Raw genomic sequence first — 25,989 nt, forward strand, 5'->3', positions numbered from 1 at the left:
CAACACACAGACACACACATACTCAGAAACACACACACACAGACTCACACACACACACACACTCAGACACACACATGCTCATTTTTTTCCTCCAAATCTTCATTGCTAACGTACACACACACACACACACACACACACACACACACACACACACACACACACACACACACACACACACACACACACACACACTCAGACACACATACACACACTCAGACACACAGACACATACTCAGACACACACATACTCAGACACACACATACTCAGATACACACACAGACACACACACAGATACACACACAGACACAGACACTCACAGACACAGACACTCACAGACACATACACACACACTGGGTGGGTATTCATTGGAAGGGAGGTGGCCCACCTGTTCATCCAGGCCGTGTCCTCCACATGCCAGCTGAGGGTCGGGCAGCAAGGCAGGGTGTCGGCTGCCAATCGGGGGGGGAGGGGGTTGGGCAACCAGACAAGCAGGCGGGAGGTCGAGCTGACATTAGCAGAGCGTGGGATGGAGGGGAAGCGCCTGGGCAGCAGCAGCCGTGGGACCCCCCCCAGCCTACCTCCCGCCCATCCCTCCCCCGTGCGCGTGCACAGGCTTCCGCCAAAGCTGCCAGCCTGCTTCTCCGCTCCCATTACCAGAGCATGGGACGGAGGGGAAGCGCCTGGGCAGCAGCCGCGGGACCCCCCCAGCCTACCTCCTGCCCTACCTCCTGCCCCCCGTGCGCATGCGCAGGCTGCAGCCAGAGCTGCCAGCCTGCTTCCCCGCTCCCATTACCAGAGCGTGGGACGGAGGGGAAGCGCCTGGGCAGCAGCAGCCGCGGGACCCCCCCAGCCTACCTCCCACCCCCCCCTGCCCGTGCGCAGGCTTCCGCCAAAGCTGCCAGCCTGCTTCCCTGCTCCCATTACCAGAGCGTGGGACGGAGGGGAAGCGCCTGGGCAGCAGCCGCGGGACCCCCCCAGCCTACCTCCCGTCCCAGGCAGCAAGCGGGGATCAGGGGCACAGGGGGTTAGGGCTGACCCAGAGCTGCCAGCCGGCCCTCTTCCCCGCATCACACCAATCAGGGATTGGGATTATTTACTTAAAAAAACAAAAAAACATTGGCGCGAGCAGGGGAATTCATAGAGCCGCAGAACGGCTCGCCAGCGGCCTAAATCCACTCGCCATGGGCGAGTGGTTATCATTAATTGTCGAACACTGTATATATATATATATATATATATATATATATATATATATATATATATATATATATATATAAAGCAGAAAATAGCCATGTTAGTCCAGTTGCGATAGTGCAGAATAAATGAGTTCTTCAGTATTAGGTGATACCTTTTTTATTGGACTAACAATTTGTCATAGGACAAGCTTTCGAGAGTTATCCTCTCTTCTTCAGGTCTGGCAATACTGATATACAATGGATTCAATGGCTAAAACAGTGTAGAGAGAGGAAAAAAAAAACAGATATTTACTGTAGATAAGGTAGGGTGTTAAAAGTGTATGAAGCCAGGGGACAGTGTCAAAGAAAGGTGGGGAGGGGGAGGGATACTGGGGGGGAGAGAAAGTGTGGATAAGAATAGAGGCAAGCAGGATAATTACAAGCAATTTTGATAGGTTGTGAGAAAACTCATGTCCGCATTAAGTCCTTTGGTTTTGGTGTCAAAGAGTCATCATTCTTAGTTCAAATGTTTTCCGTTCTTGGGTGCTTTTAAACATTCCATTGAGGATTTTAATTTTTAGATCATTTATGGAATTATCTGGTTGTGAGAAGTGATGTCCCACAGGTGAGCAGTATTTCCTTCTTCGTGATGGAGTATAGAGTGTCTGTGCATATTCATTCTTCCTTGTAGTTTTTGGCTGGTTTCCCCAATGTAGCAACCTTGGTCACATTTGTTGCAATGAATCATATACACTATATTCCTGGATGTGCAGCTGTATGATCCTTTAACATTGAATGTTCTATGGTTGTGACTGGCTGTGGGATCTTGGCAAATATGTTTGCACAATTTGCAGCGTTTGTTGCTGCACGGTTTTGTGCCATTATCCATGTCTTTAAAATCGTTGTGAAGTTTTCTGCTTACTAATTTCTGTTTGAGGTTTGGTGGTTGTCGGAATGCAAGAATGGGAGGTTTTATCTACAGTTTTAGCTACAGTAAATATCTGTTGGTTTTTTTTTCTCCTCTCTCTACTCTGTTTTACACTGTTTTAGCCATTGAATCCTTTGTATATCAGTATTGCTTGACCTGAAGAAGAGAGGATAACTCTCGAAAGCTTGTCCTATGACAAATTGTTAGTCCAATAAAAAAGGTATCACCTAATACTGAAGAACTCATTTATTCTGCACTATATATATATATATGTATATATATATTTATATATATATATTTATATATATATATATATATATATATATATATATATATATATATATATATATATATAGATAGATAGATAGATAGATAGATATAGAAACCCTGTCTTCCCATAAGAGAAGGCACAAAAGCAGCAACACTCAGATATAGCAAAAAGACATGTATTAGCAGTGACAATACATGTCTTTTTGCTATATCTGAGTGTTGCTGCTTTTGTGCCTTTTCTTATGGGAAGACAGGGTTTCTATATTGATTTCTATGGAGCATGCACCTTGACTTTACATTTGTTGCTTGGAGTGCTGGCTGCTGCTTTTTGTTATATATATATATATATATATATATATATATATATATATATATATATATATATATATATATATATATATATAGTGTGTATGTATATGTGTCAAAAGGAGTGCTACTGGGCATGGCTAATTGTATAAAACAAGAAACAAAGAAGTCCAGCGCAACATCCAATGTGACAAAAAATACACAGTGAAATACCTACATATCTCTTGAAAAAAAGGTCATTTAGTAAACCCTTTGGTCAAAGCGTATAAGCTTGCTGGGTATCTGTGTGTTTGTTTACTTTGTCCAGCTGGTCTCAGCTGTTTTGGAGGTTAGTGGCTCCACCCACCCAGGATTTAAAGCTCGCCCCTCCCCACTGTCCAAGTAAGCAGGTTTTCCTTTCATGCCGCTGGTTGCGACAGGTTCAATGCTAGGACTATCCTTCTCCTAATTATAGAGGTAAATATGCATTTTAATCAGTTAGTGTTTAGGACCTGCAATTTTATGGTCATGCCTTGAAAGGGGCTCACAGGCTTATACGCTCTGGCCAAAGGTGAACTAAATTACCCTTTTTTTCAAGAGATATATAGGTATTTCACTGTGTATTTTTGTCACATTGGATGTTGCTCTGGACTTCTTTGTTATATATATATATATATATGTTATATATATATATATAGTGGTAATTTGGGGGGGGGGGTTCTGAGAGCTTGCTGGGTATCTGTGTGTTCATTCTGTAAATAAATCATAATTTATGTTATCTCTTGCTTTGCTCAATCAAAAGGATCCGGGTATTTTGATGTTAAAAGTTCTGGTCTACCGTGACACTTACCCAGAGCAGGTTGCTGGGGATCCGACACCATGGGTCAGCCATCGTGGGGTGCGGGTGGGGGGTTGTGTGTGTGTGTCAAGGCCAGTTTCAATGTGTGGGGTTTAAAACCACCCTAGCCCAGAGAGGACAGCTTTACTGCACTGAACGCAGGGAGGGGTAACAGAGGGATGGGGGTAATTTAAGGGGACTCCCTCCCGCTGACCACCTCTGGTTAACCCAACGATGCCCAATGCTTTTTCATCAAATTCCCCCATTAACCCCCCCCCCCCGCAAGGGGTTACATGAAGCCCACCCATACAGGATCATACAGTGGCGGAGACCCCACACACAGAATACATGTGACATGCCTAATTAGGAGTGAACACAGTGATCCGTGCTGGGAGCCGGATACTGACGGGTTAACGTAAGCCAGAGGCGGAGCCAGGATGTGTAGGGTTAATGTGACATTTCCCATGAACCCCCGATGGAGGTTTCCCTTTCCGTGTCCCAGAGAGATGCTGAGCTGGGATTCAGGCACCAGGAATTGGAGCACCGGGGATCATGTCTAAGGCGGAGACAGGCTGTGTGCGTGTGTGATGTGCAGGGGGTGATGTGATATGTAGGAAGGGGGATAGGATGTGCAGGGGGGGTCATGTGCAGGGGGATGTGATGGGCAGGGGGGATGGATGTGATATGCATGGGATTATTGTGTGTGTGTTATGTACAGGGGGAGTGATGTGCAGGCCGATGTGATGGGCAGGGGGGATGGGATGTGATGTGCAGGGGAGTATTGTTTGTGTGTGTGATGTGTGTGTGTGTGTGTGTGTGTGTGTGTGTGTGTGTGTGTGTGTGTGTGTGTGTGTGTGTGTGTGTGTGTGTGTGTGTGTGTGTGTGTGTGTGTGTGTGTGTTTGTGTGTACGTTAGCAATGAAGATTTGGAGGGGAAAAAAATAGCATCACTACGTATTTTTAAATCATCTTTTCATTATGATCACAAAGCTGTACATCGCATTATTGCAAAAAACCCCATCCCTTCTATATTTTGTAGATACATATATGCATTTTATAAATGGCAGAAAAGTACTGCTTTCAAACTGTAAGGAATCCACTACTGGCTTTGACTTTTTGCCTTGCAGACCTGTGCAGTTGCAGGCTTCCTCTGGCAATCTATGGCACAGGTGCTGCCTCTCATTGCAGCTTCTGCCCTGTGCTACTTCATTGGAGGAATTCTCACACACCCTCCTCCTGTGATTGGATCTCCGCCCTTTATATTCTAGGCGTTGGCTCTGAACCAGCGCCGAGCATAACTATTCCTACCTCTATGTTACTGTCTCTGCCACAAACCACCCCAGGCCTCTCTCCTAGCGTTCTTACCTTCCAAGTTCCTGAGTATCCAGAGGCCTGGTCCTGGACGTCTGTGCTGAAGCGTTGTTGCCAGCACTGGCCTGCTGCTATCTCCTTGCAGTGGCCTACCCTGGACGTCTGTGCTGAAGCGTTGATGCCAGCACTGGTACTGCTGCATTCCCTCCTAGCAGTAGCTACCCTTCCTGTCCTGTGGCCTGCCGCTATTCTCCTGTAGTGGCCTATCCTGGACGTCTGTGCTGAAGCGTTGATGCCAGCACTGGTACTGCTGCATTCCCTCCTAGCAGTGGCTACCCTTCCTTTCCTGCGGCCTGCTGCTATCTCCTTGCAGTGGCCTGCCCTGGACGTCTGTGCTGAAGCGTTGATGCCAGCACTGGCCTGCTGCTATTCTCCTGCAGTGGCCTACCCGGGACGTCTGTGCTGAAGCGTGTTGCCAGCACCGGTACCTGCTGCATTCCCTCCTAGCAGTGGCTACCCTTCCTTTCCTGCGGCTTGCTGCGATCCTCTTGCAGTGACCTGCCTTGGACTTCTGCGCTGAAGCGTTGGTTCTACCCGACGCTGCCCTGCGGTGAACTTCGGCCAGCCTGCTGTCTCCTCCTGCTGAGATCGGCGTCATGGGCCGAGGCCGCTCCTCGCGCAGAAGCCACCCCCGCGCTCACGCTCCTAAGCTGAAGCGGGGAAATCCTGACTACCTGTTGCCGAACTCCTGCTTCCATAACGACGATGCTGCCTTCTCCAATCCTGACCCTGCGATGTACGACTACGAACTGCGCACTCCGGATCAGTCTGCGTGGACTCAGGTCGGTGATTATATAACCCCACCTCAGCCCCGCGGTCCGGTCCCGGTTTGTGGCGAGCATCGGCGTAACAGTATGCTCGGCCCGTTAAAACCGGACCGCGCCGTGGCGGGGGATGGCAATTTTCCAACTGAAGTTATGTCCCGTCCTGCGTATCAGTCCCACTATGAAGGCCAGTATTTGTGTGAAGTAATACCCCTGATGGATGAAATGTTTACCTATGAAGGTTTAACCCCTTTGCAAAGACATTGCCGTTGTGATCTCTTTATTAAGGCTTACTGTATCCTGAACTTAAAACAGTCTCTAGCCGAATGTATTCGCTCCCCTGATTCCCCTTTAACCTGGGATAATGTGAACCCTATGGAACTGGCCGACGCCCAAGAGGCAATCTATGCCCTGGCCTCATCACTGGACATTCATCTAGTAGAACAGAGCGCCCTCCTCATGTTGGCTCAGTCTCAAGATACACTCCATGTATTTTCCTCAACACTAGACACTCACATAATAGAACAGGATCCCCTCCTTGCCAGCTATGCTGCTGCTTGGCAGATTCTCTGTGCTACCAGTCCTGTTACTAAACCTGTGGGGTTACCTCTCTCTCCTAAGAATGGTCAAACCATTTCTCTGTCGCTGCCCGCTAAGGAAGAAGCTGCCACGCTCCCTAATCCTGAGTTAACCTCCCTAAGTTCTGTCCCTGAGGTTATTTCGGTCTTAACCCCTGCTAGTCAGGCTTATGCGTTCCCCACTGTAAATCCCTGCAGTACCCAGGTCAGTGTGTCTTCCCTAGCACCAGAGAATGAATCCTGTTTGCCCTCTTTTCCTAAACCAAAAATTCTAAGCTCTGTTTCCGAGGTTTTTTCTGTATTAACCCCTGCTAGTCTGCTCTGTGAGGTTCCTACTGCTAACCCTAGTATTCCGCAGTCTAATGATAGGTTCCTAGGGCAAGAGGCAGAACCCCCTATGACCCCACTCTCGGAGACTAGCTTCTATTTCTCTGATTCTCAGGTACAGAGTAATTTAACCCTTGGGGTTTTTCCTATGTTAACCCCTGCAGGTCAGCCCTGTGAACCTTCCTTGGTAGATCCCTTTAGTTCGTCAGTCAGGGACACCTCCTTAGCCTCAGAGGATCAACCCCTTTTGTCCTCTGACTCGGCTAAAATTCTCGGGGCTATGCCCCCTGAACTTTCGGCAATAATACTGGCTCCAGTAAAAAGTATTCTGGAGCCGTTTGTTTCTCTAAACCTGTTCGCAGAATCCCTACTCCTAGGTATTTCACTCACCCCGTCTGCCACTCAGAGAGCTGAGACCCCTGCTTCTGAGCATAGACCCCTTTTCGTGGAATCTGTTGTCGTTTCTGAAGTCCCAGACACTCTTTCCCAAATACCCACTTCAGAGGCCAGCACAGTCGTGGTTGCCCCACTTGCACTGTCTGAGTTCTCCTTTTCCCAAATCCTAGGGTTTAAAGCGAACAGTACATATTATTCTCCTTTCCAAGTGACCCCTTCTGAGATCAGCGTATCTGCTGTTGCTCCCTCAGTACCATTAAAGTTAGGGCCCTTCTTTTTGAATGATCAGGCTTTCAAGTTTGAGACTCCCTTTATCCCTGACTTTGTAAAACTGCAGTCCCTTCTCACTGTAGTTAAAAGTTCTCCAGCAGCCGCTGAGTTAAGCTTTGCCGCTGCCAAATCTTCTGTTATAGAAGCAACCTTGCCTAGCTTACTTCTGTCTGCCCTATCTGTGATGCCTATCACCTTTACTAAAATTTCTGTTTTGCAAGGTATTTCTCCTAGTAAATCTGTGATACCTGCCATTCCTTTAATCAGTTCCAAAACCCCTGTCACTAAGTCTCCCATGGAGTCTGATGCCCTCACTAGGGATTCTCAGGGACCCAATTCTGTAACAAGCAAGATGTCCCTTGTGTCTGTTGGAGAGTTTACCCCAGTTTCTCTCACGGATCATGCCACAGCCTCCGGGATGATTAAAAATGACTTTAAGTCTGGGATGCCCATTCCTGTAATAATACTGTTTCACGCTGATTCGCCCACAGTATTCGGGGTATCCACTACTGACTATGTCTACTACCACGAACTCAGGGGTATCGCATTTGGAACGTTCCCTTTTTTCAGAAGATCCCGTCTTTAAAATGGACTTATTTTTCTCTGTGTCTTCCACAATACTTGGGGTACTTGCTATTGACTGTCCTGTCCCAAAACTAGGGTTACCTCTCAAAAAGGTGCCTGGAGCTACCGATGTTAAAGACCCTATGTTTAAAACAGTAACAATTTGCATTGCTTCTCCCACAGTATCATGTGAGACCTGGGTACCTGGGACCTCCACTCCGAAGCCAAGCTCTAGTTCTCTGTCTTCTTTCTCTGTGTTGGAGGCACCCAGCTTTAACCCCAAGACTTTTTTCCCTAAGGTTGATGCACCGCTTAACCGCCTGCCTTGTTTTTTGGATAAAATCTGTTTTCTCACCTTTCAAACAGACTCCTTACTCGCAGGTCTCTGTGCGGTGCCCAAAGTGCCCAATCTGTATGGCAATTGGCCTCTCCCTAAGACGAAGACACCCTTACTGGACCTCGTCGCTTTACCTGAAGCGTCCGTTCCTGTTCTCTATGGGTCCACTATGGGTATAGACATGCTTATTATGTCCTTCGCCAAGGCCACAATTTCGGATTTGATTCTCTCTAAAGATCACAAACCAAAGGAAGCGGATCCTTCTTCAACTGCCAGTACCATGAGTTGCATACACACTGCTACAGACTCTCGCAAATTGCTTGGGATAGCAACCCTGCTTGGTATCAAAAGCACCGCTGCAATAGTGTGTAGTGAACCCTCCCGCCCCATTCCCTTGCTAACCACCACCCGGAATTCCTTGGAAGCTAAAGACTCTCGCAACTTCCTCCGTGCTGATTTCACCAAAGACATTGCCTTCTCTGAAGGTCCCTCTGCCATTTTTGTCCGACAATCTGTGTCCTGTGTCCCGTACTCTTGGACTATTACTATGCACCGGACACCTGGCTACCGTCCTTCCGATGTTCCCATTCCGGAGCCCTCAGGTCCCATTGTCCATGTACCAAGAACTGCAGTACCACCGCTGTCTTTCATGGCACTCGCCAATGTACATCTGGATTGTGGACCTAATTCTCGCCGGAGACACTTCAGGAACAACTCAATGTCTCCCAGACCTATGAATGGTCCTGTTCACCCAGGCTTTTCACCCAGTGGTGGGGGTACTGTAAGGAATCCCAACAAACTATGGGCTTTCAACGCCACCTCTCGCCTAAGGAGGTTTAGGAACAATTCCATGTCCCCCAAATCTGTGATGGATCTTGTTCGTCCGGAGGTCTCACCTGAAGGGGGGGTACTGTAAGGAATCCACTACTGGCTTTGACTTTTGCCTTGCAGACCTGTGCAGTTGCAGGCTTCCTCTGGCAATCTATGGCACAGGTGCTGCCTCTCATTGCAGCTTCTGCCCTGTGCTACTTCATTGGAGGAATTCTCACACACCCTCCTCCTGTGATTGGATCTCCGCCCTTTATATTCTAGGCGTTGGCTCTGAACCAGCGCCGAGCATAACTATTCCTACCTCTATGTTACTGTCTCTGCCACAAACCACCCCAGGCCTCTCTCCTAGCGTTCTTACCTTCCAAGTTCCTGAGTATCCAGAGGCCTGGTCCTGGACGTCTGTGCTGAAGCGTTGTTGCCAGCACTGGCCTGCTGCTATCTCCTTGCAGTGGCCTACCCTGGACGTCTGTGCTGAAGCGTTGATGCCAGCACTGGTACTGCTGCATTCCCTCCTAGCAGTAGCTACCCTTCCTGTCCTGTGGCCTGCCGCTATTCTCCTGTAGTGGCCTATCCTGGACGTCTGTGCTGAAGCGTTGATGCCAGCACTGGTACTGCTGCATTCCCTCCTAGCAGTGGCTACCCTTCCTTTCCTGCGGCCTGCTGCTATCTCCTTGCAGTGGCCTGCCCTGGACGTCTGTGCTGAAGCGTTGATGCCAGCACTGGCCTGCTGCTATTCTCCTGCAGTGGCCTACCCGGGACGTCTGTGCTGAAGCGTGTTGCCAGCACCGGTACCTGCTGCATTCCCTCCTAGCAGTGGCTACCCTTCCTTTCCTGCGGCTTGCTGCGATCCTCTTGCAGTGACCTGCCTTGGACTTCTGCGCTGAAGCGTTGGTTCTACCCGACGCTGCCCTGCGGTGAACTTCGGCCAGCCTGCTGTCTCCTCCTGCTGAGATCGGCGTCATGGGCCGAGGCCGCTCCTCGCGCAGAAGCCACCCCCGCGCTCATGCTCCTAAGCTGAAGCGGGGAAATCCTGACTACCTGTTGCCGAACTCCTGCTTCCATAACGACGATGCTGCCTTCTCCAATCCTGACCCTGCGATGTACGACTACGAACTGCGCACTCCGGATCAGTCTGCGTGGACTCAGGTCGGTGATTATATAACCCCACCTCAGCCCCGCGGTCCGGTCCCGGTTTGTGGCGAGCATCGGCGTAACACAAACTCAGCCCTGAACACTGTACAGTAACTTCTAAATCTCTGAAACATAACTTCTTCGTTTGGATATGAATCTTATACTGTTCACTATAGAATGCTGTAAATTCTGCATTAGTATTATTTTTTGAGAAGTTTGCAGATAGTCTTTGAGGTCTAAACTTGAAAGGTTCATAGATTTTTTATCTTAAAGTGTTCAAAATATGTAATATATGGTATAGAAAGTGTTATGTCACAGAATAATTGTACTGAAACTCCAATGTACAGTATATTTCTAACTGACAAATGGCCATATTTGCAAAGTGGTGCAAAGTAAGATACCTTATGACGCTCCAAAGTTTTATCGCTTAGGATTGCTTCTTAAATATGACCTTAAAAATATACTACTTGCCATCCTTCAGGAATGTACTAAATATGTTGATATGTTGCCCCTCAAGGTTATAGTATTTGATCCTGTTATAAAATCTTGAATTTATTGCAAATATATATTCCTTTTGCTAGATGGGCTATGCAGAATAGGTAGGATGACCACCCGTCCCCCTTTTGCCGGGACAGTCCCGGTTTTTCGAGAGCTGTCCCGGTTTCCTGTGTGTCCCGGCAATGTCCCGGGTTTTCCTCAATGTGTCCCCGTTTTTTTTTTTTTTGTCGCCGGCAGTGCGCGAGTAATTAGCTGCGGTGCGCTGTGCGCGAGTCTGCAGCGGCGCGGAGGAGGAAACTGCAGCAGCCCGGCTGGTAAGTATTTTTTTTTTTTAATACCAGGGGTTGGGCTTGTGTTATGTGGAAAATGGGTCTTGCTGATTGGATGCGTCCCGCCTCCCCCTCTTTCCCCCCCCAGCAGTTTCCTACCTTATTGGCCAATCCCCTGCGTCCCGGCATTAAGCCCCGCCCCCGGCATCATCCTTCACCAAGGCCCGGCATGTGGGAATGGATGGAAGGAAGGGTGCAGTGGGGGGGGCAGGGCCAGGGTGCCTGGGGGCGGGGGGCAGGACCAGGTTGCCTAGAGGGGGGCAGGGCTTGGGGCGGGCCGAGTGGGGCAGAACCAGCGTGCCTGGGGGTCCGTTGCCTCCTGTCCTGGCGCTCTCTCCCCTACGGCCCCCTTGGTGCGGGAGATGGGCGCGGGGGCGGGCAGTGGTGGCGGCGCGGTGTCCCCCCATTCTGCCCGGGAACCCGTGGCTGCCCGCCGGGGGAGGGGGGGGGGCGGCAGTTTGTACCTTTGCATCCCGGCGTTCCTATCCACCCCCCCCCTTGGTGCGGGAGATGGGCGTGGGGGTGTGTACAGGGGGAGGCGGGGAGCCACCTGCTCGTGGCTGCCTCTGTCTGTACTCCACTGTGTGTGTGTGTACCAGTGTGTGTGTGTGTGTGTGTGTGTGTGTGTGTGTGTGTGTGTGTGTGTGTGTGTGTGTGTGTACGTGTGTGTGTGTGTGTGTGTACCAGTGTGTGTGTACCAGTGTGTGTGAGGGGGGGGGGCAGCAGTTTGTACCTTTGCATCCCAGCGCTCCTATCCACCCCCCCCCCTTGGTGCGGGAGATGGGCGTGGGGGTGGGTGCAGGGGGTGGCGGGGAGCCACCTGCTCGTGGCTGCCTCTGTCTGTACTCCACTGTGTGTGTGTGTACCAGTGTACCTGTGTGTGTGTACCTGTGTGTGTGTACCTGTATGTGTCTCCCTCACTCCCTCTCCCTGTCTCCCCCTCTCTCCCTCTCCCTCTCTCCCTCCCCCTCTCTCCCTCCCCCTCTCTCCCTCCCCGTCTCCCCCTCCCCGTCTCCCCCTCTCTCCCTCCCCCTCTCTCCCTCCCCGTCTCCCCCTCTCGTCTCCCCCTCTCCCCCTCCCCGTCTCTCCCTCCCCGTCTCCCCCTCTCTACCTCCCCGTCTCCCCCTCTCGTCTTGCCCTCTCTCCCTCCCCGTCTCCCCCTCTCTCCCTGTCCCTCTCTCCCTCCCCCCTCTCTCCCTCTCTCCCTCTCTCCCTCTCCCCCTCTCTCTGTCTGTCTCTCACTTTCTCTCTGTCTATCTCTCTTACCCTCTCTCTGTCTGTCTTTCTCACCCTCTCTCTGTCTGTCTCTCTCTCACCCTCTCTCTGTCTGTCTCTCTCTCACCCTCTCTCTCTCACCCTCTCTCTCTCACCCTCTCTTTCTCACCCTCTCTCTCTCACTCTCTCTCTCTCACCCTCTCTCTCACCCTCTCTCTCACCCGCTCTCTCTCTCATCCTCTCTTTCTCTCTGTCTCTCTCTCTCTCTCTCTCTGTGTCTCTCTCTCTCTGTCTCTCTCTCCCTCTCTCTCTGTCTCTCTCTCTCTCTGTCTGTCTCTCTCTCTGTCTCTGTCTCTCTCTCTGTCTCTGTCTCTCTCTCTGTCTCTGTCTCTCTCTCTGTCTCTGTCTCTCTCTCTGTCTCTCTCTCTGTCTCTCTCTCTCTCTGTCTCTCTCACCCTCCCTGTCTTATCTTAACTGCCGTATACCTACACCGAATTAACCTACCCTTCTTTCTTCCAGATCTGACTCAAGTTTCACACGGGAGACCTCGGAAGACAGGTAGGGAATACCTCCCCTCTGTATAATACCTTGAGGGACTGCGGATCAGGTAAGATCCCAGGCGGGATTGCTGCTTTAGTAATTGTGAAGAGGGGGCATCCTGACACTGGTTAAGGGGTTCAGAATCATTCACATTTGGGTTTTTTTTTGTTCGATTTAGTGAGGTCAACACACACACACACACACACACACACACACACACGTAACAAGGACTAATGGTAATAAAGTATAAGTGTACTACAATAAATAAACTGATATGTAAAAAAAAATGTCCCGGTTTTTCATTTTCAAAATCTGGTCACCCTAAGAATAGGCTCATCCAATCTTTTTCTTTCAAATTAATTATGGTACATAAGCCTCTGAGATGTTTTTTTTTTACATTCAGTGCAACCATAAAATGTATCACAGAAAGGGGGAGATGATCCCTGATCAGCTTTAGATTAATAATTGGAGGGGTGCTACCTGGGAAGAACGGCTAATATATATATATACTAGCTGATATACCCGGCGTTGCCCGGAGGCCGTGAGGGGGGGTGTGAAAGGCAGGGGGGTGGCGTGAAAGGCAGGGGGGTGGCGTGAAAGGCAGGGGGTGGCGTGAAAGGCAGGGGGGGTGTGTGAAAGGCAGGGGGGGGCGTGAAAGGCACCGCCATCTTAGGCGCATCGCGAGGGAGGAAGGGGGTCCGCTGCCTGTTCCCCCGCCGGGGATGGAGATCAGGCGCCGCGAGGTCCGCTGCCTGTTCCCCCGCCGGGGATGGAGATGAGGGGAGCGGGAGCGCCGGGAGAGGTGAGCAGAGGGGGTGTAATGTGCGCGCGTGTGCACAGGGACATCTTCTCACTCGGCGCCGCCGCCATCTTAGGCGCATCGCGAGGGAGGAAGGGGGTCCGCTGCGCGGGGATGGAGATGAGGCGCCGCGAGGTCCGCTGCCTGTTCCCCCGCCGGGGATGAAGATGAGGGGAGCGGGAGCGCCGGGAGAGGTGAGCATAGGGGGTGTGTGTGTGTACACAGGGGTGACCAGGGCTGAGAGTGTGTGTGTGTGTGTGTGTGTGTGTGTGTGTGTGTGTGTACAGGTTGTTGTTTCACAGGGGTGACTGTGAATGTGTGTGTACACAGGGGTGACAGTGTGTGTGTGTGTGTGTGTACAGGGTTGAGTGTGAGTGTGTGTAGTGTTGAGTGTGACACTGAGTGTGTGAGTGTGAGGGGGTGACTGTGTACCAAGGAGTCCTCAGAGGTTCTGGGCGTGTGGTGTGACTGCAAGTGTGTGAGAGTGAAGGAGGTGATGTCACAGTGGGACGTACCTCTTGGCCAATGAGTCACGGACCAATCAGATTCACCGCAGATAGCACTAACCTCACTAACCATTCGATTTTATATATTAAGATATGAACAGAGAGAAAGAATCCCTGATGATGCACTCATCCTCTGTTAAATGAAAACAAATAAATTTTATTTAATTTGAAATGGAGAAAGAGAACTAACTAAATTAAAACCTCAATTTGCGCTTAGGTGCTCAGTATAACCAAAAAATCACAGAACAAAAAATGAGGAACACACTTAAATCCTAGTGGTGTACCATGTAGGGTTACTTGCACCAAGACAAATAACCACTACAGTATTATGTTCCTTAATTAGAAAAAAATGGTCATGTTTATGTGCCAGTCCTATGCATAGCTTTGTACAGCTATAGTTCAGTGATGCACAGTATAACTAAGAAGCGCCGGGTTTGCAGATCCCAGTATATCTCAGTATGGTTATACATGATGGTAGATTATTACCTAGATACCCTGGTTCCCCTAGATTGACAGGGACTAATTATGGTCTGTATCATGCTCATTTGTTTATATACAGATTATTAATACTCCAAAAAGGTAGAAAATCATGGAATTAAAGATATAATTCCCTAAGTTTAGTAAACCTGTCTTTTTCCCTAGGAGTGAGCACTTTTGCTGACAAACTGCAGTAAATATTTACAGAACAAATGTAGCATAATATAAACTCACTAATAATGCTAATAGCTGTCAACCCACTTCATATTATTGATTTCTTAATTAATCTGGCAGAAGTAAAGAATGTAAGTGTTTTGGAGAGCTAATAGATCCCAATAGTGGACTAGTGAAGACCAAACATATCTGAACCTTATAATGTTAGGTTAACTACATTGCAAGGCTATTCTATGACCTATGCAGTGGCTGTAAATCACTTACTTCAGCTGTGATTTAAACAGAGTCTGCAGTCATACTACTGAGATGGCATGTGATATTGCTGAGTCCTAACTGTTGCTAGTGGGTTCCTGATTCAGCCCACATCTTAGTTTAACTGATTCTTAGAGTGTTTAAATCAAGTAAGTATCAGAGTACTGAGGTGCACTACTGACGCACTGTTGACGTCATCAACCATAAAATGTGCCTTACAGCAATGTGAGTAAAATAATTTGGTAAATAGCTTACAAAGCATGCTTCTATTTTCCTGCAATTAGTTTCACCTATGAATACTTATTAAATGGGAAAAAAGGAAAATGAATAGTTCCACTGAAAGGAAATACCAGAATCTTTCAGACTATGAAGAACCACAGTAGGAAGGCTGTGGGAATGCCACCCTGTCCCTAAGGAAGCTGATAGTTTCATAGTTTGAGCCCTGAACACCAGCGAAGGAGATTTCAGAAGAAGGTCAAAAGGCAGCATAGCTGAAGAAATAAAAGGAAAAGATAGCATTGTATGTTATTAACCTGGATACGGCTAGGTTTCAAAACACTATCTGTTGAAAGCAATAAAGTACCTGGTCTTGGTTTACAACCTGTGCTTCCAGTACGCTCCCTATAAAGTATAAAACATACGAAGTTTTCAGAATAATTCAATTAATTACTTTTACAATTCTACACAGTAAAACAGTCATCTTTTTTAACCATTTCCATTAACAATTAAGTCATAGAGATAATTACTTTAAAGTTCATTTTTACCATAAACATTATAGTAAGCAAAATTGAAAAGTATTAAGGCACATACAACCTCATTGTTGGGTGCTAGTTTAAATACCGTACATTATCATTTTGCTGGAAATAAATAACAAGATGAGAAATGTCCACTAAGTTGAACCAAAATGTTGGGGTTTGCATAAAACACATTCCGCTGAAAAATGACTGGAGTACTACTTTTTTCATTATCTACTTAATGTTGGTGGAGAACTTTGAAAACCAGTACACCAACCACCGCTCATTCTAATGGCAAATATCACAAATTTACAGCCTGCAAACAACTACTCAAATTTCTACTCATACTGTTACTCTCTTTAGCAGGTGATATTGAACTTAACCCAGGCGCTCCCTTTTCAACTCTGTCCCATACAACTGAGAATACCCCCTTCAAATTCCAAAACGGTCAATCGGTCGTCCATATAAATATCCGGAATCTGCTCCCCAAACTGGATGAACTAAGGGCATGGTGCCTTATGCATAAACCCAAATCCAACGTTCTCACAGAAACATGGCTAACCCCTAAAACTCTCGATGCAAATATCTCCATTATGGGATATTCCATTTCTAGGAAAGATAAATCATAGAGAGGAGAAGGGGTGTTATTTTATATTGCAGACCCTTACAATTTACGCTGTTAAATTGCCCCCCAAGCACACCCTCTTTTGAAATGCTAATTGGCAAAATCTGCCTTCCCGTTTCTAAGCCTGTCCTGATTGCTGGCATCTACCACCCCCCTAATGCCCCTCTACAGTCCCTGAATAATATTGCCCAGTTTCTTGGCTCTAGTTCTTCTTTGAATGAGAAGAGTGAGCTGCTAATTCTTGGGGATTTCAACTACAATTAGCTCAACCCTAAAAACAAAAAAATCCAGATACAACTCAAGTCACTTAGCCTAACGCAACTCATTTCCCAACCCACACGGACAAATCTGAAATCTCATAACCATTCCTTGCTAGACTGGATTCTCTCCTCTAATCACAGCAGAATCCAATCCTCTGGCATCCTTCCTGACATTTTCAGTGACCATGCAATAGTGTACTGTGTAAGGAAAATCAAACCACCCAAATCAAGCCATAAAGTTCTCCTCATTAGAACATTTAGAAACTGTAACCCATAATAGTTTCTGGCTGACCTTACCAGCTGCCTGTGGTACAGAATCAAGTGAATTCCCGACTCCGAGTCTGCACTCAACTATTTCCAATCCGAGTTCTTAAAACCCTGTGATACCCATGCTCCACTATGCAGAATAAGAGTACGGGGGGGCACCTTCCATGGATAACAACCTTATAGCTCTACCATCTTAGGGATGCCTTGAGGAAAAGCTACAAAGTAACTGGCACTACCAAGGATCTTAATAACTACAGATGCCTGTGGCATATGTGCACAAGGCAAACAAGACATGTAAAAGCACAATATTACTCTGACAATCTTTGCCAGAATACATCAAATCCAGCAAACTTCTGGAAGGTTATCAACAATATATTCCAGTCTTCCAGCCATCAACAACCATGTAATATCATTAATGAATAGGGGTATAGGGTGGAATGGGTGCTCCAACGTCAGTGGAAATTCCACAATATATGTCTGTAGTAATAAAACAGGACTGATGGACAGAATCAATAACGGAGTGGGTACACTATGAGATGTGATATGTGGGTCACCTATCTCCTGAAGGGGACCAACTATTGTACCCTAAGGCATTCTAGTGACCCCTCATTGGAGACAAGACAGTGCTATTGCTGGTACTAATCTATAATAATCACAAATAATGCATATTAAACTCTTACCCACTCCATCTATCTGTAAGATTCCGGCATAGTCCATCCAGAGGGCATGCAAATCTGTAGATAGTAGTCCAATCAGAAAAAAGAGAGCAAAACAGTGCACTGCCAGGGAGCCAGGTGGTGGAAATATAAAAGATCTGTTTATTCAGCAACACTTCACAAAAACATACCCCCAAGGGGTGAGAAAGTACCTCCTACGCGTTTCGGACCATGGGGGTCCTTTATCAAGGAGTATGGGGGATAAGAAGAAGGGAACCCCTTTAAATACACCCTATCCTTAACAAATCACCAATCCAAAATTTGAAAATTGGTGCCAAAACCGGGTGCGCGCCGGTATGACGTCATGCGTGTGAGCCCCCTGTGTTGCATCCCAGAATTCACTGGATCACGCAACCCCAGGCCCTCCCCTAAGGGTGGAGACACCCTCCTCCTACCTTGTAGCCATCACTGTGGTGGGTGTGCCGACTTGGCGGTCATGAGGAGGTGTGGCCTGGGGTTGCGTGATCCAGTGAATTCTGGGACGCAACACAGGGGGCTCACACGCATGACGTCACACCGGCGCGCACCCGGTTTTGGCGCCAATTTTCAAATTTTGGATTGGTGATTTGTTAAGGATAGGGTGTATTTAAAGGGGTTCCCTTCTTCTTATCCCCCATACTCCTTGATAAAGGACTCCCATGGTCCGAAACGCGTAGGAGGTACTTTCTCACAACTTGGGGGTATGTTTTTGTGAAGTGTTGCTGAATAAATAGATCTTTTATATTTACACCACCTGGCTCCCTGGCAGTGTACTGTTTTGCTCTCTTTTTTCTGAAAACCATTAATGAGAAACTTACTCTGACAAACCCCACTGACATTGCAAATGCATTCAATTAATACTTTGTGGGGTGTGCTACTAACATATTAGCAAAATACAACCTAAGCCACAAACATGAACCTCATTCTGAGAGTACCCCTATAGCCCCACCCTCTCCCAACACTGTTCACAATTTTCAATTTGTCCCAGTAGCTGAAGAGATTACACAAGTGCTCCTCAAATTAAAACTAAGCAGCCAATGTGGACCTGACTTACTGCAATCTAAGCTCTTAAGACTTGGTGCCCTAGCCATTGTCAAATCGATTGCTTCCCCAGTCAACTCTATTCTGTCTGCAGGCCATATCCCAAAGATATGGAAAACTGTCAGCGTTGTCCCAATCTTCAAAAGTGTGGACAAAAACTCTGTCCCAAACTACAGGCCAATCACTCTTCTCCTAATAGTACACAAAGACATGGATAAATATGTTCCCAATTAAGGGATTACTATACAGTAACAAGACAAATTTCCCTAGCCAATTCCAATTTGGCTTTCGCCCCAAACACTCCACAGTAACTACCTCCTAAAAGTTTGCAATGAGATCTAGTGTGCAATGGAACTGGGACAACTTACTGGTGCAATATTTCTAGATATTGCAAAGGCTTTTAATATTGTTGAACATGTTATCTTGCTAAACAAACTCCAGTGCTCAGGAATAGGGAAGCATGCTTTAAACTGGTTCCATTCCTACCTATCAGGTAGATCCCAACATGTGTCTATATTAGGCTCTAACTTCACAACCCCTTGGATATCACCTTCAATGTCATGCAAGGCTCTGTTCTGGGGCCCTTACTCTTCTCAGTGTTCTCTTATCATTAATCTTCCTACAGCTTGTAAGGGAACTTCAATACACATGTATGCAGATGACACAATCATATATGCACACAGCCCTAGCCTCTCCAACCTTGGACACGTACTTCAATCTGACTTTTTGAGACTTGAAAATTGGCTTTCCCAAAACAAGCTGTTTTTAAACACTGACAAGACTGTAACAATGGTATTTGGGACAGGCCATCCTAGCCCGTTACTAGTTTTAAATACTTGGGCATATGGGTTGACTCTCATTTAACATTTGGGATGCACATTGATACCCTGAAACCAACACCTATGCCAAACTAGGTGTACTTTATAGGAACAAATCCTCCCTAAGTTTGCTGGTCAGAAAGCGTATCGCACAGCAGATGCTAATGCCAATTATCGACTATGGGGACATAGTATATGGCTCGGTACACCAAACTCACCTTAGCAAACTTGATACCCTCTACAATTCAATATGCCATTTTGTCCTCCAATGCAACCACAACACACACCACAGAGAAATGCTCAAAGAACTAGATTGGTCATCACTTGAGTCTAGGCGCAAGGTTCATCTTTCCTGTCTTGCCTTCAAATACTTTCTCGGCAAGCTACCCGCCTATCTAAACAAGCTCCTCACCCCTACCACACGCAGCACTTATCATCTGAGATCTGACTCCAAAAGACTGTTCATGGTACTAAGGTTCAACACAATATCCGACCACTCCTCCTCCTCTTACCGTGGACCCCAAAACTGGAACAATCTACCGGAAACTCTCACATCCGCCACCAGTTTAAGTTCTTTCAAAACTAAAGCTGTATCACATTTTAATCTGGTCTGTAACTGTTACATACGCCTATAATATATATTATCTTTAACTGTACATGTAATGTCTTATATCCCTGTTCACTTATGAAACTATAGCTTAACCCCGTTATAGCGCGGTCCTCGGGGGCCAAATTTTTTTTTTTTTGTGGTGGTACCGTGTCCGCCGGAGGGGGAAAGCTGAGAACTCTCCCAGTGTTCCCAGACCCGATGGGGCAGCGGCAACAGCACACAGCACTTACCCGGCATCTGGCAGCTCTTCTCCCTGTCTCTGCTTCCTGCTTCTGCTTCCATCTTGCGAGAGCAAGCTCCCTTAAAGAGACAGTGTCTCTGTGTGTGTGTGTGTGTGTGTGTGTGTGTGTATTTGACTGTGTGAGACTGTGTGTGTGTGTGTCAGTGTGTGTGTGTGCAGTGTGCTGTGTGTATGCAGTGTGCTGTGAGTGTGTGCAGTGTGATGTGAGTGTATGCAGTGTGCTGTGAGTGTATGCAGTGTGCTGTGAGTGTATTCAGTGTGCTGTGAGTGTGTGCTGAGTGTGTGCAGTGTGCTGTGAGTGTGTGCAGTGTGCTGTGAGTGTGTGCAGTGTGCTGTGAACGTATGCAATGTGCTGTGAGTGTGTGCTATGAATGTATGCAGTGTGCTGTGCAGTGTGCTGTGTGTGTGTCAGTGTGTATGTGTGCAGTGTGCTGTGAGTGTGTGTGTGTGTGTGCAGTGTGCTGTGAGTGTGTGCAGTGTGCTGTGAGTGTATGCAGTGTTCTGTGAGTGTATGCAGTGTGCTGTGAGTGTATGCAGTGTGCTGTGAGTATGTGCAATGTGCTGTGAGTGTGTGCTGTGAGTGTGTGCAGTGTGCTGTGAATGTATGCAGTGTGCTGTGAGTGTATGCAGTGTGCTGTGAATGTATGCAGTGTGCAGTGAGTAAATTCGGGGTCCACGCTCAAACCGCGTTATAAGCGGATCCGCGTTATAGCAGATCGCGCTATAACGGGGTTGAGCTGTATGTATTTGTAATCATGTATTATTTGTCATCATAACTATGCCCAGGACATACTTGAAAACGAGAGGTAACTCTCCATGTATTACTTCCTGGTAAAACCTTTTATAAATAAAAATAAAATAAAGTAAATAAATAACTTTCTAACAACTTTTTAATATACATTATTAAGCTCTTAGTAGCCAAGTGGCTAGATACGATGAGGTCCTCCAAGGTCTTCAGGGTGAATAATCCCTTGGAACTACTCTAATTATGTATTCTAATGGGGAAATGCTAACCATAAAAAAGTCCCCCTCCCCTCCAAAAATAATAACAAACGAAAGTATAAAAATAATCCCGTCTTTGCCACGTGCTCAATGAAAAAAATTGAACTATAGAGACAAAAATATATCACCTGCAGCCTCAAAACCAACCTAATCCAGGTCCCGATGGCCTACAGCAATCCACATTAAACCATGTCCCTCGATGACCCCTCCTCAATGCTATGTGAAGGCCATGATCCTCTTTTGCTTATAGAATAAACCTCTATGGAAATTGATGCAATCTTATATACTGTAGGGCCTGTTACGGTCGCATAACATTAAATAACAGATTGGTTGATTTACCATGTGTTAACAGCTCTTACTAATGATGCATACTAGTTGTTGAGGGACATGGAGAGATGCGGATTACTTAAGGCTATCAGGCCCATGGCTTTTGGCATGGCAGTTTTTTTTTCTCTTTGGACAAGACAAAATAATTTTAAGATATTAATTGATTATTTTTAATGGTTGGGCATCGAACCATTGGATTACCTAATTGGATTAATTCTGGGGAGTCATTGACCATGGAGACCTTCGATGACCTCACTGTAGAATGAATAAGTGGTCTTTTATATATATTAACCCCTTGAGTGCCTATGAGGCTACTTAGGTCCTCCTTGAGATGGTGTAGGTAGTCTCACTGGCACTCAAGGGGTTAATGGCCCCTTGATGTATATTGAAATGTTTATTTATTCTTGTTTTTTACATGTTATATTTTGTTCACTGGGCTACAGACTTATTAAACAATTAAAAAAACCTGTAGCATTCAAATGCAAAAGAGATAAAATACATCAAATTGCTATTGCCCCAAAATATAATTGTTTAATATATGAAGAGAGATGTAACATACACAGGGGCAAAGAGAAGCACAACATTTCTGGATAACCTTCGTCATGTGCAGAGAAAAGTTGTTTGCTGTGTTTTATCTCTTTTGCATTTGAGTGCTACATGTTTTGTTTTTTTATTGATGACCATTACTTAATAGGATCATGGATTGACATCTTACCTGCTCCAGCACTGCTTCTGAATTCATACAGACATCAAGTACAGTAGGTGAGTGCCCACCATTGTTATTTTGTATTTATTGCTACAGCCTTATTAGTCAACATTGGCCAATAGGTTTAAAGTCATTCCTATAGATGAGGGGTTGTTAGGTGCATTGAGGTGGGGGTAGTAGTGCTGGGTTATGGGGAAGTTGCCTCGGGGGAGTTTGGGAGAGGGTGGTTAAGCCCCATGGAGGTGAAAAGTGTGGGTTAACCTATGGTTTGCCATAAGATTTAGCAGTCTCTGGTATGCAAGGGAGTTAGTTGGGTTAGTGGTATTAGCTCCTGTGTAACACTTTAGCCCTGATTTGCCAAGATCCTTTTTTTATCCCGATGTTAACTTAAATTAACACCTCTTAGGCCTAACGCAATATTCACTAAAGCCAATAATGTAACGTTAACCAGGATTTACTCTTTTAAAACCGTGACATTATTTGTAGCAGCCATTATTTATGTAATAATCCCCGAAGAACAGGGCATTACTGGCCAATAATACTACTGGCTACTACAATAATACTGGCCCTCTGCTTCACCTTGGGCCTTCAACTCTTCCAGCCAGGGCATTATTGGCCAGCAATGCCCTGTTCTGAGGGGATTATTACTATTATATGCTAAATGTAGGCTTTTTTCATAAATAATAGACACTTTTGTATAGTTATATGGATTTTTTTATTAAAATAAAATGGTAAATACAATAAACCACCTCTATATACGCTTACACTGCAGCTAGCTATTTCCACACACTGCCGCCCCATCTGTACACACACACACACACACACAGCACCTCTACACACACACAGCAGCTCAACACTCACTTGAAAAAGACCTACTATGGTCGAAACGGTCGTTGTGTATGGCGCAATAAATTTGATACTTTTGCAAATCCGTGGAGTGCTGGATCTTTCCTTTTCACAGTTCAAGCTTGGATATTTGTGACAGGTATCCCTTTGAACCAGCAGCACCGGTAATACTGTTTTGTTTATATGACTTACACTGGCGACACACTTTATTCGAGCTCGGCTAGTCCCACGAATTCGGGTATACTCGGGTGTATTGAGGTTTGTGACTGTTTTCTGCCCGAGTGCATTGCGTTATTTTCCAGGCAGGGATTGAAGCATTTTATTCCCGCTGGCTGCAATACTGCACAGTATATATATATATATATATATATATACTGCATTACAATTCATGAATTTATGCCATCTGGTAGACACGCGAAGCATTGCAGCCTATTAAATCCTAATCATTATCATTTAACAGATCAGCCACCCGTCAGTCAGGCATGAACCATGGCTGGGAAGGCAAACGCAACGGGGCTTGTCAGAGGTGAGGAGCGGCGCATTCCAGGTATCTGCCAGGTACATACTGGGTATTTGCTCGAATAAAGTGTGTCGCAGCAGTATGGTGTGCAGCATATCACTGTTTAATCAACAAACAACACAGCAGCTCAACACACAACACAGCAGCTCTACACACACACTCTGCTGCTACACACACACATACATCAGAACAGCACACCACACACACTGCTGCTGCTACACCCTTAAACACTGCTGCTGACACTGAAACACACAAACACACACACACACACACACACACACACAGCATCTCAACACACAACACAGCAGCTCTACACACAACACAGCAGCTCTACACACAACACAGCCGCTCTACACACACAAACTGCTGCTACACACAAACTCTGCTGCTGCTACACACACACACACACACACACTGCTGCTACACCCATAAACACTGCTGCTGACACTGACACACACACACAAACAAACTGTAGACAGCCACTCACTTGCTTTGCAGATGCTCTCTCCGCCCCCCCTCTCCCTCCCCCCAATTCAGCTGAATCTTCGTGGCTGATACTTCCTGACCAATTCCCTGCCCTGTCTCAGAGCTGTTCTGAAAGCTGATTGGCTGATCGGAAATAAACACATTGCAAGCTGCAACAAAATTCCGGGCATTCCTGAACGAATAATGCCCGTAATTTTAACCAATCAGAGAGCAGGAATTAAATTAATGTCCGTAATTTTACTGCTTTAGCCTATAATTAAGTAATAATCCCTGAAGAACAGGGCATTACTGGCCAATAATGCCCTGGCTGGAAGAGTTGAAGGCCTGAGGCGAAGCCGAGGGACTTTAACTCAGCCAGGGCATTATTGCCAGTAATGCCCTGTTCTGAGGGGATTATTACTATTATAGGCTAAATGTGGGCTTATTTCATAAATAATAGACACTTTTGTATAGTTAAATAGATTTTTTTATTAAAATAAAATGGTAAATACATGAAACCACCTCTATATACGCTTACACTGCAGATATCTTTATCCACACACTGCCGCCCCCTCTGTGTACACACACACACACACACACACACACACACACACACACACACACACACACAGCAGCTCACACACAAACTGTTGCTACACACACACACAAAAAAAAAACAGCACACCACACACAATACAGTGCCTACACACACACACACACACACACACACACACACACACACACACACACACACACACACACACACACACACACTGGAGCGCTAGACACACAACACAGCACCTCCTCTACACTCACTATACAGCACCTCTACACGCACAGCAGAAGCTCTACACACACAGCAGCTCTACACACACACAAACTCTGCTGCTACACACACATGCTACACCCATAAACACTGCTAGTGACAAACACACACACACACACATCAGCTCTACACTCACACAAACTGCTGCTACACATACAACAGCACAACACACACACACACACTGCAGCCACAATAAAAAATGCAGCCACTTACTAAACTTTGCACTCTCCCCCCAACACAGCACCTCTACACCCTCCCCCCCCCCCCCACACACACACACACAACACTGCACCTCTATACACAACACACTTACTTCTTTGCAGACTCTCCCCCCCCCCCCCCAATTCAACTGAATCTGCTCAGAAAATCTCAGTCAGCTCGGGAGGGGGAGGAGTAAACCCGTGGCTGATACTTTTTGACCAATCCCCTGCCATGTCTCGGAGCTTTTACTTAATTCAAACCAATCCCCTGCCCTGTCTCAGCTGTTATGAAAGCTGATTGGCTGGAAATAAACAGATTGAAAACTGCATTTTGCAAGCTGCTGAAATTCAGGGCATTACTGTGGATAATGCCCGGAATTTTAACCAATCAGAGAGCAGGGTTTTCAATAATGCCCTGAATTTTACTGCTTTAGCCTATAATTGAATTTATATGCAAATTAGCTCATTATAGCTAAAATACATTTATCCTGTATTCATCTGTATATCTAATATGACATTAAGCTCATATAGACACTGAAATGGTGCTTTTAGAAAAAAAAACAAGAGAGACCATTTTAAGAGAGGGCCAATTGACTGGCATACCTTTTGGAGAAGGGGTTAGAGAGAGAGAGAAAGAGGAAGAAAGTGAGTGAGAGACACAGTGAGATTGATTAACCTTCATTCTGTGGAGAAAGATACCTGTGAAACATGCACATTGAAATACAGTGAATATATTTAGCATATTTAACTTAGCATATTTCCCAGGTATGCCAGGTGTGTTCACCGGTATCTCATTTCCCTTTTTAAATTTCAGTGTCTTGTTGAGAATATTATCCCATTATTTGAAAATAATGCTGCATTATCCCAAAATAACGTAACATTAACCCAAATTCTAATAATCTTTTACTATAGCTGTTAATTTTCCAGATATAGTACATTCTTTGAGGAGCA

At 46.3% G+C, this 25,989-nt stretch overlaps 1 protein-coding gene across 4 annotated transcripts in view; it reads right to left on the reverse strand.

Moving 5' to 3' along the window:
* NEK10 (NIMA related kinase 10) overlaps positions 1-25,989 on the reverse strand; it is a 380,936-nt gene that overhangs the window by 29,572 nt on the left and 325,375 nt on the right. For 3 of the 4 annotated variants that reach the window (XM_075586978.1, XM_075586979.1, XM_075586981.1), the window contains 2 exons: positions 15,439-15,476; positions 15,206-15,346 (listed from right to left, as the gene is read on the reverse strand). In XM_075586978.1, the coding sequence (XP_075443093.1) occupies positions 15,206-15,346; positions 15,439-15,476 (179 nt within the window). The remainder of the gene's footprint in view (positions 1-15,205; positions 15,347-15,438; positions 15,477-25,989) is intronic. The other variant, XM_075586980.1, reaches the window with a different exon arrangement.

Source organism: Ascaphus truei, chromosome 2, assembly GCF_040206685.1.
Source record: "Ascaphus truei isolate aAscTru1 chromosome 2, aAscTru1.hap1, whole genome shotgun sequence".
Taxonomy (NCBI): Eukaryota; Metazoa; Chordata; class Amphibia; order Anura; family Ascaphidae; genus Ascaphus; species Ascaphus truei.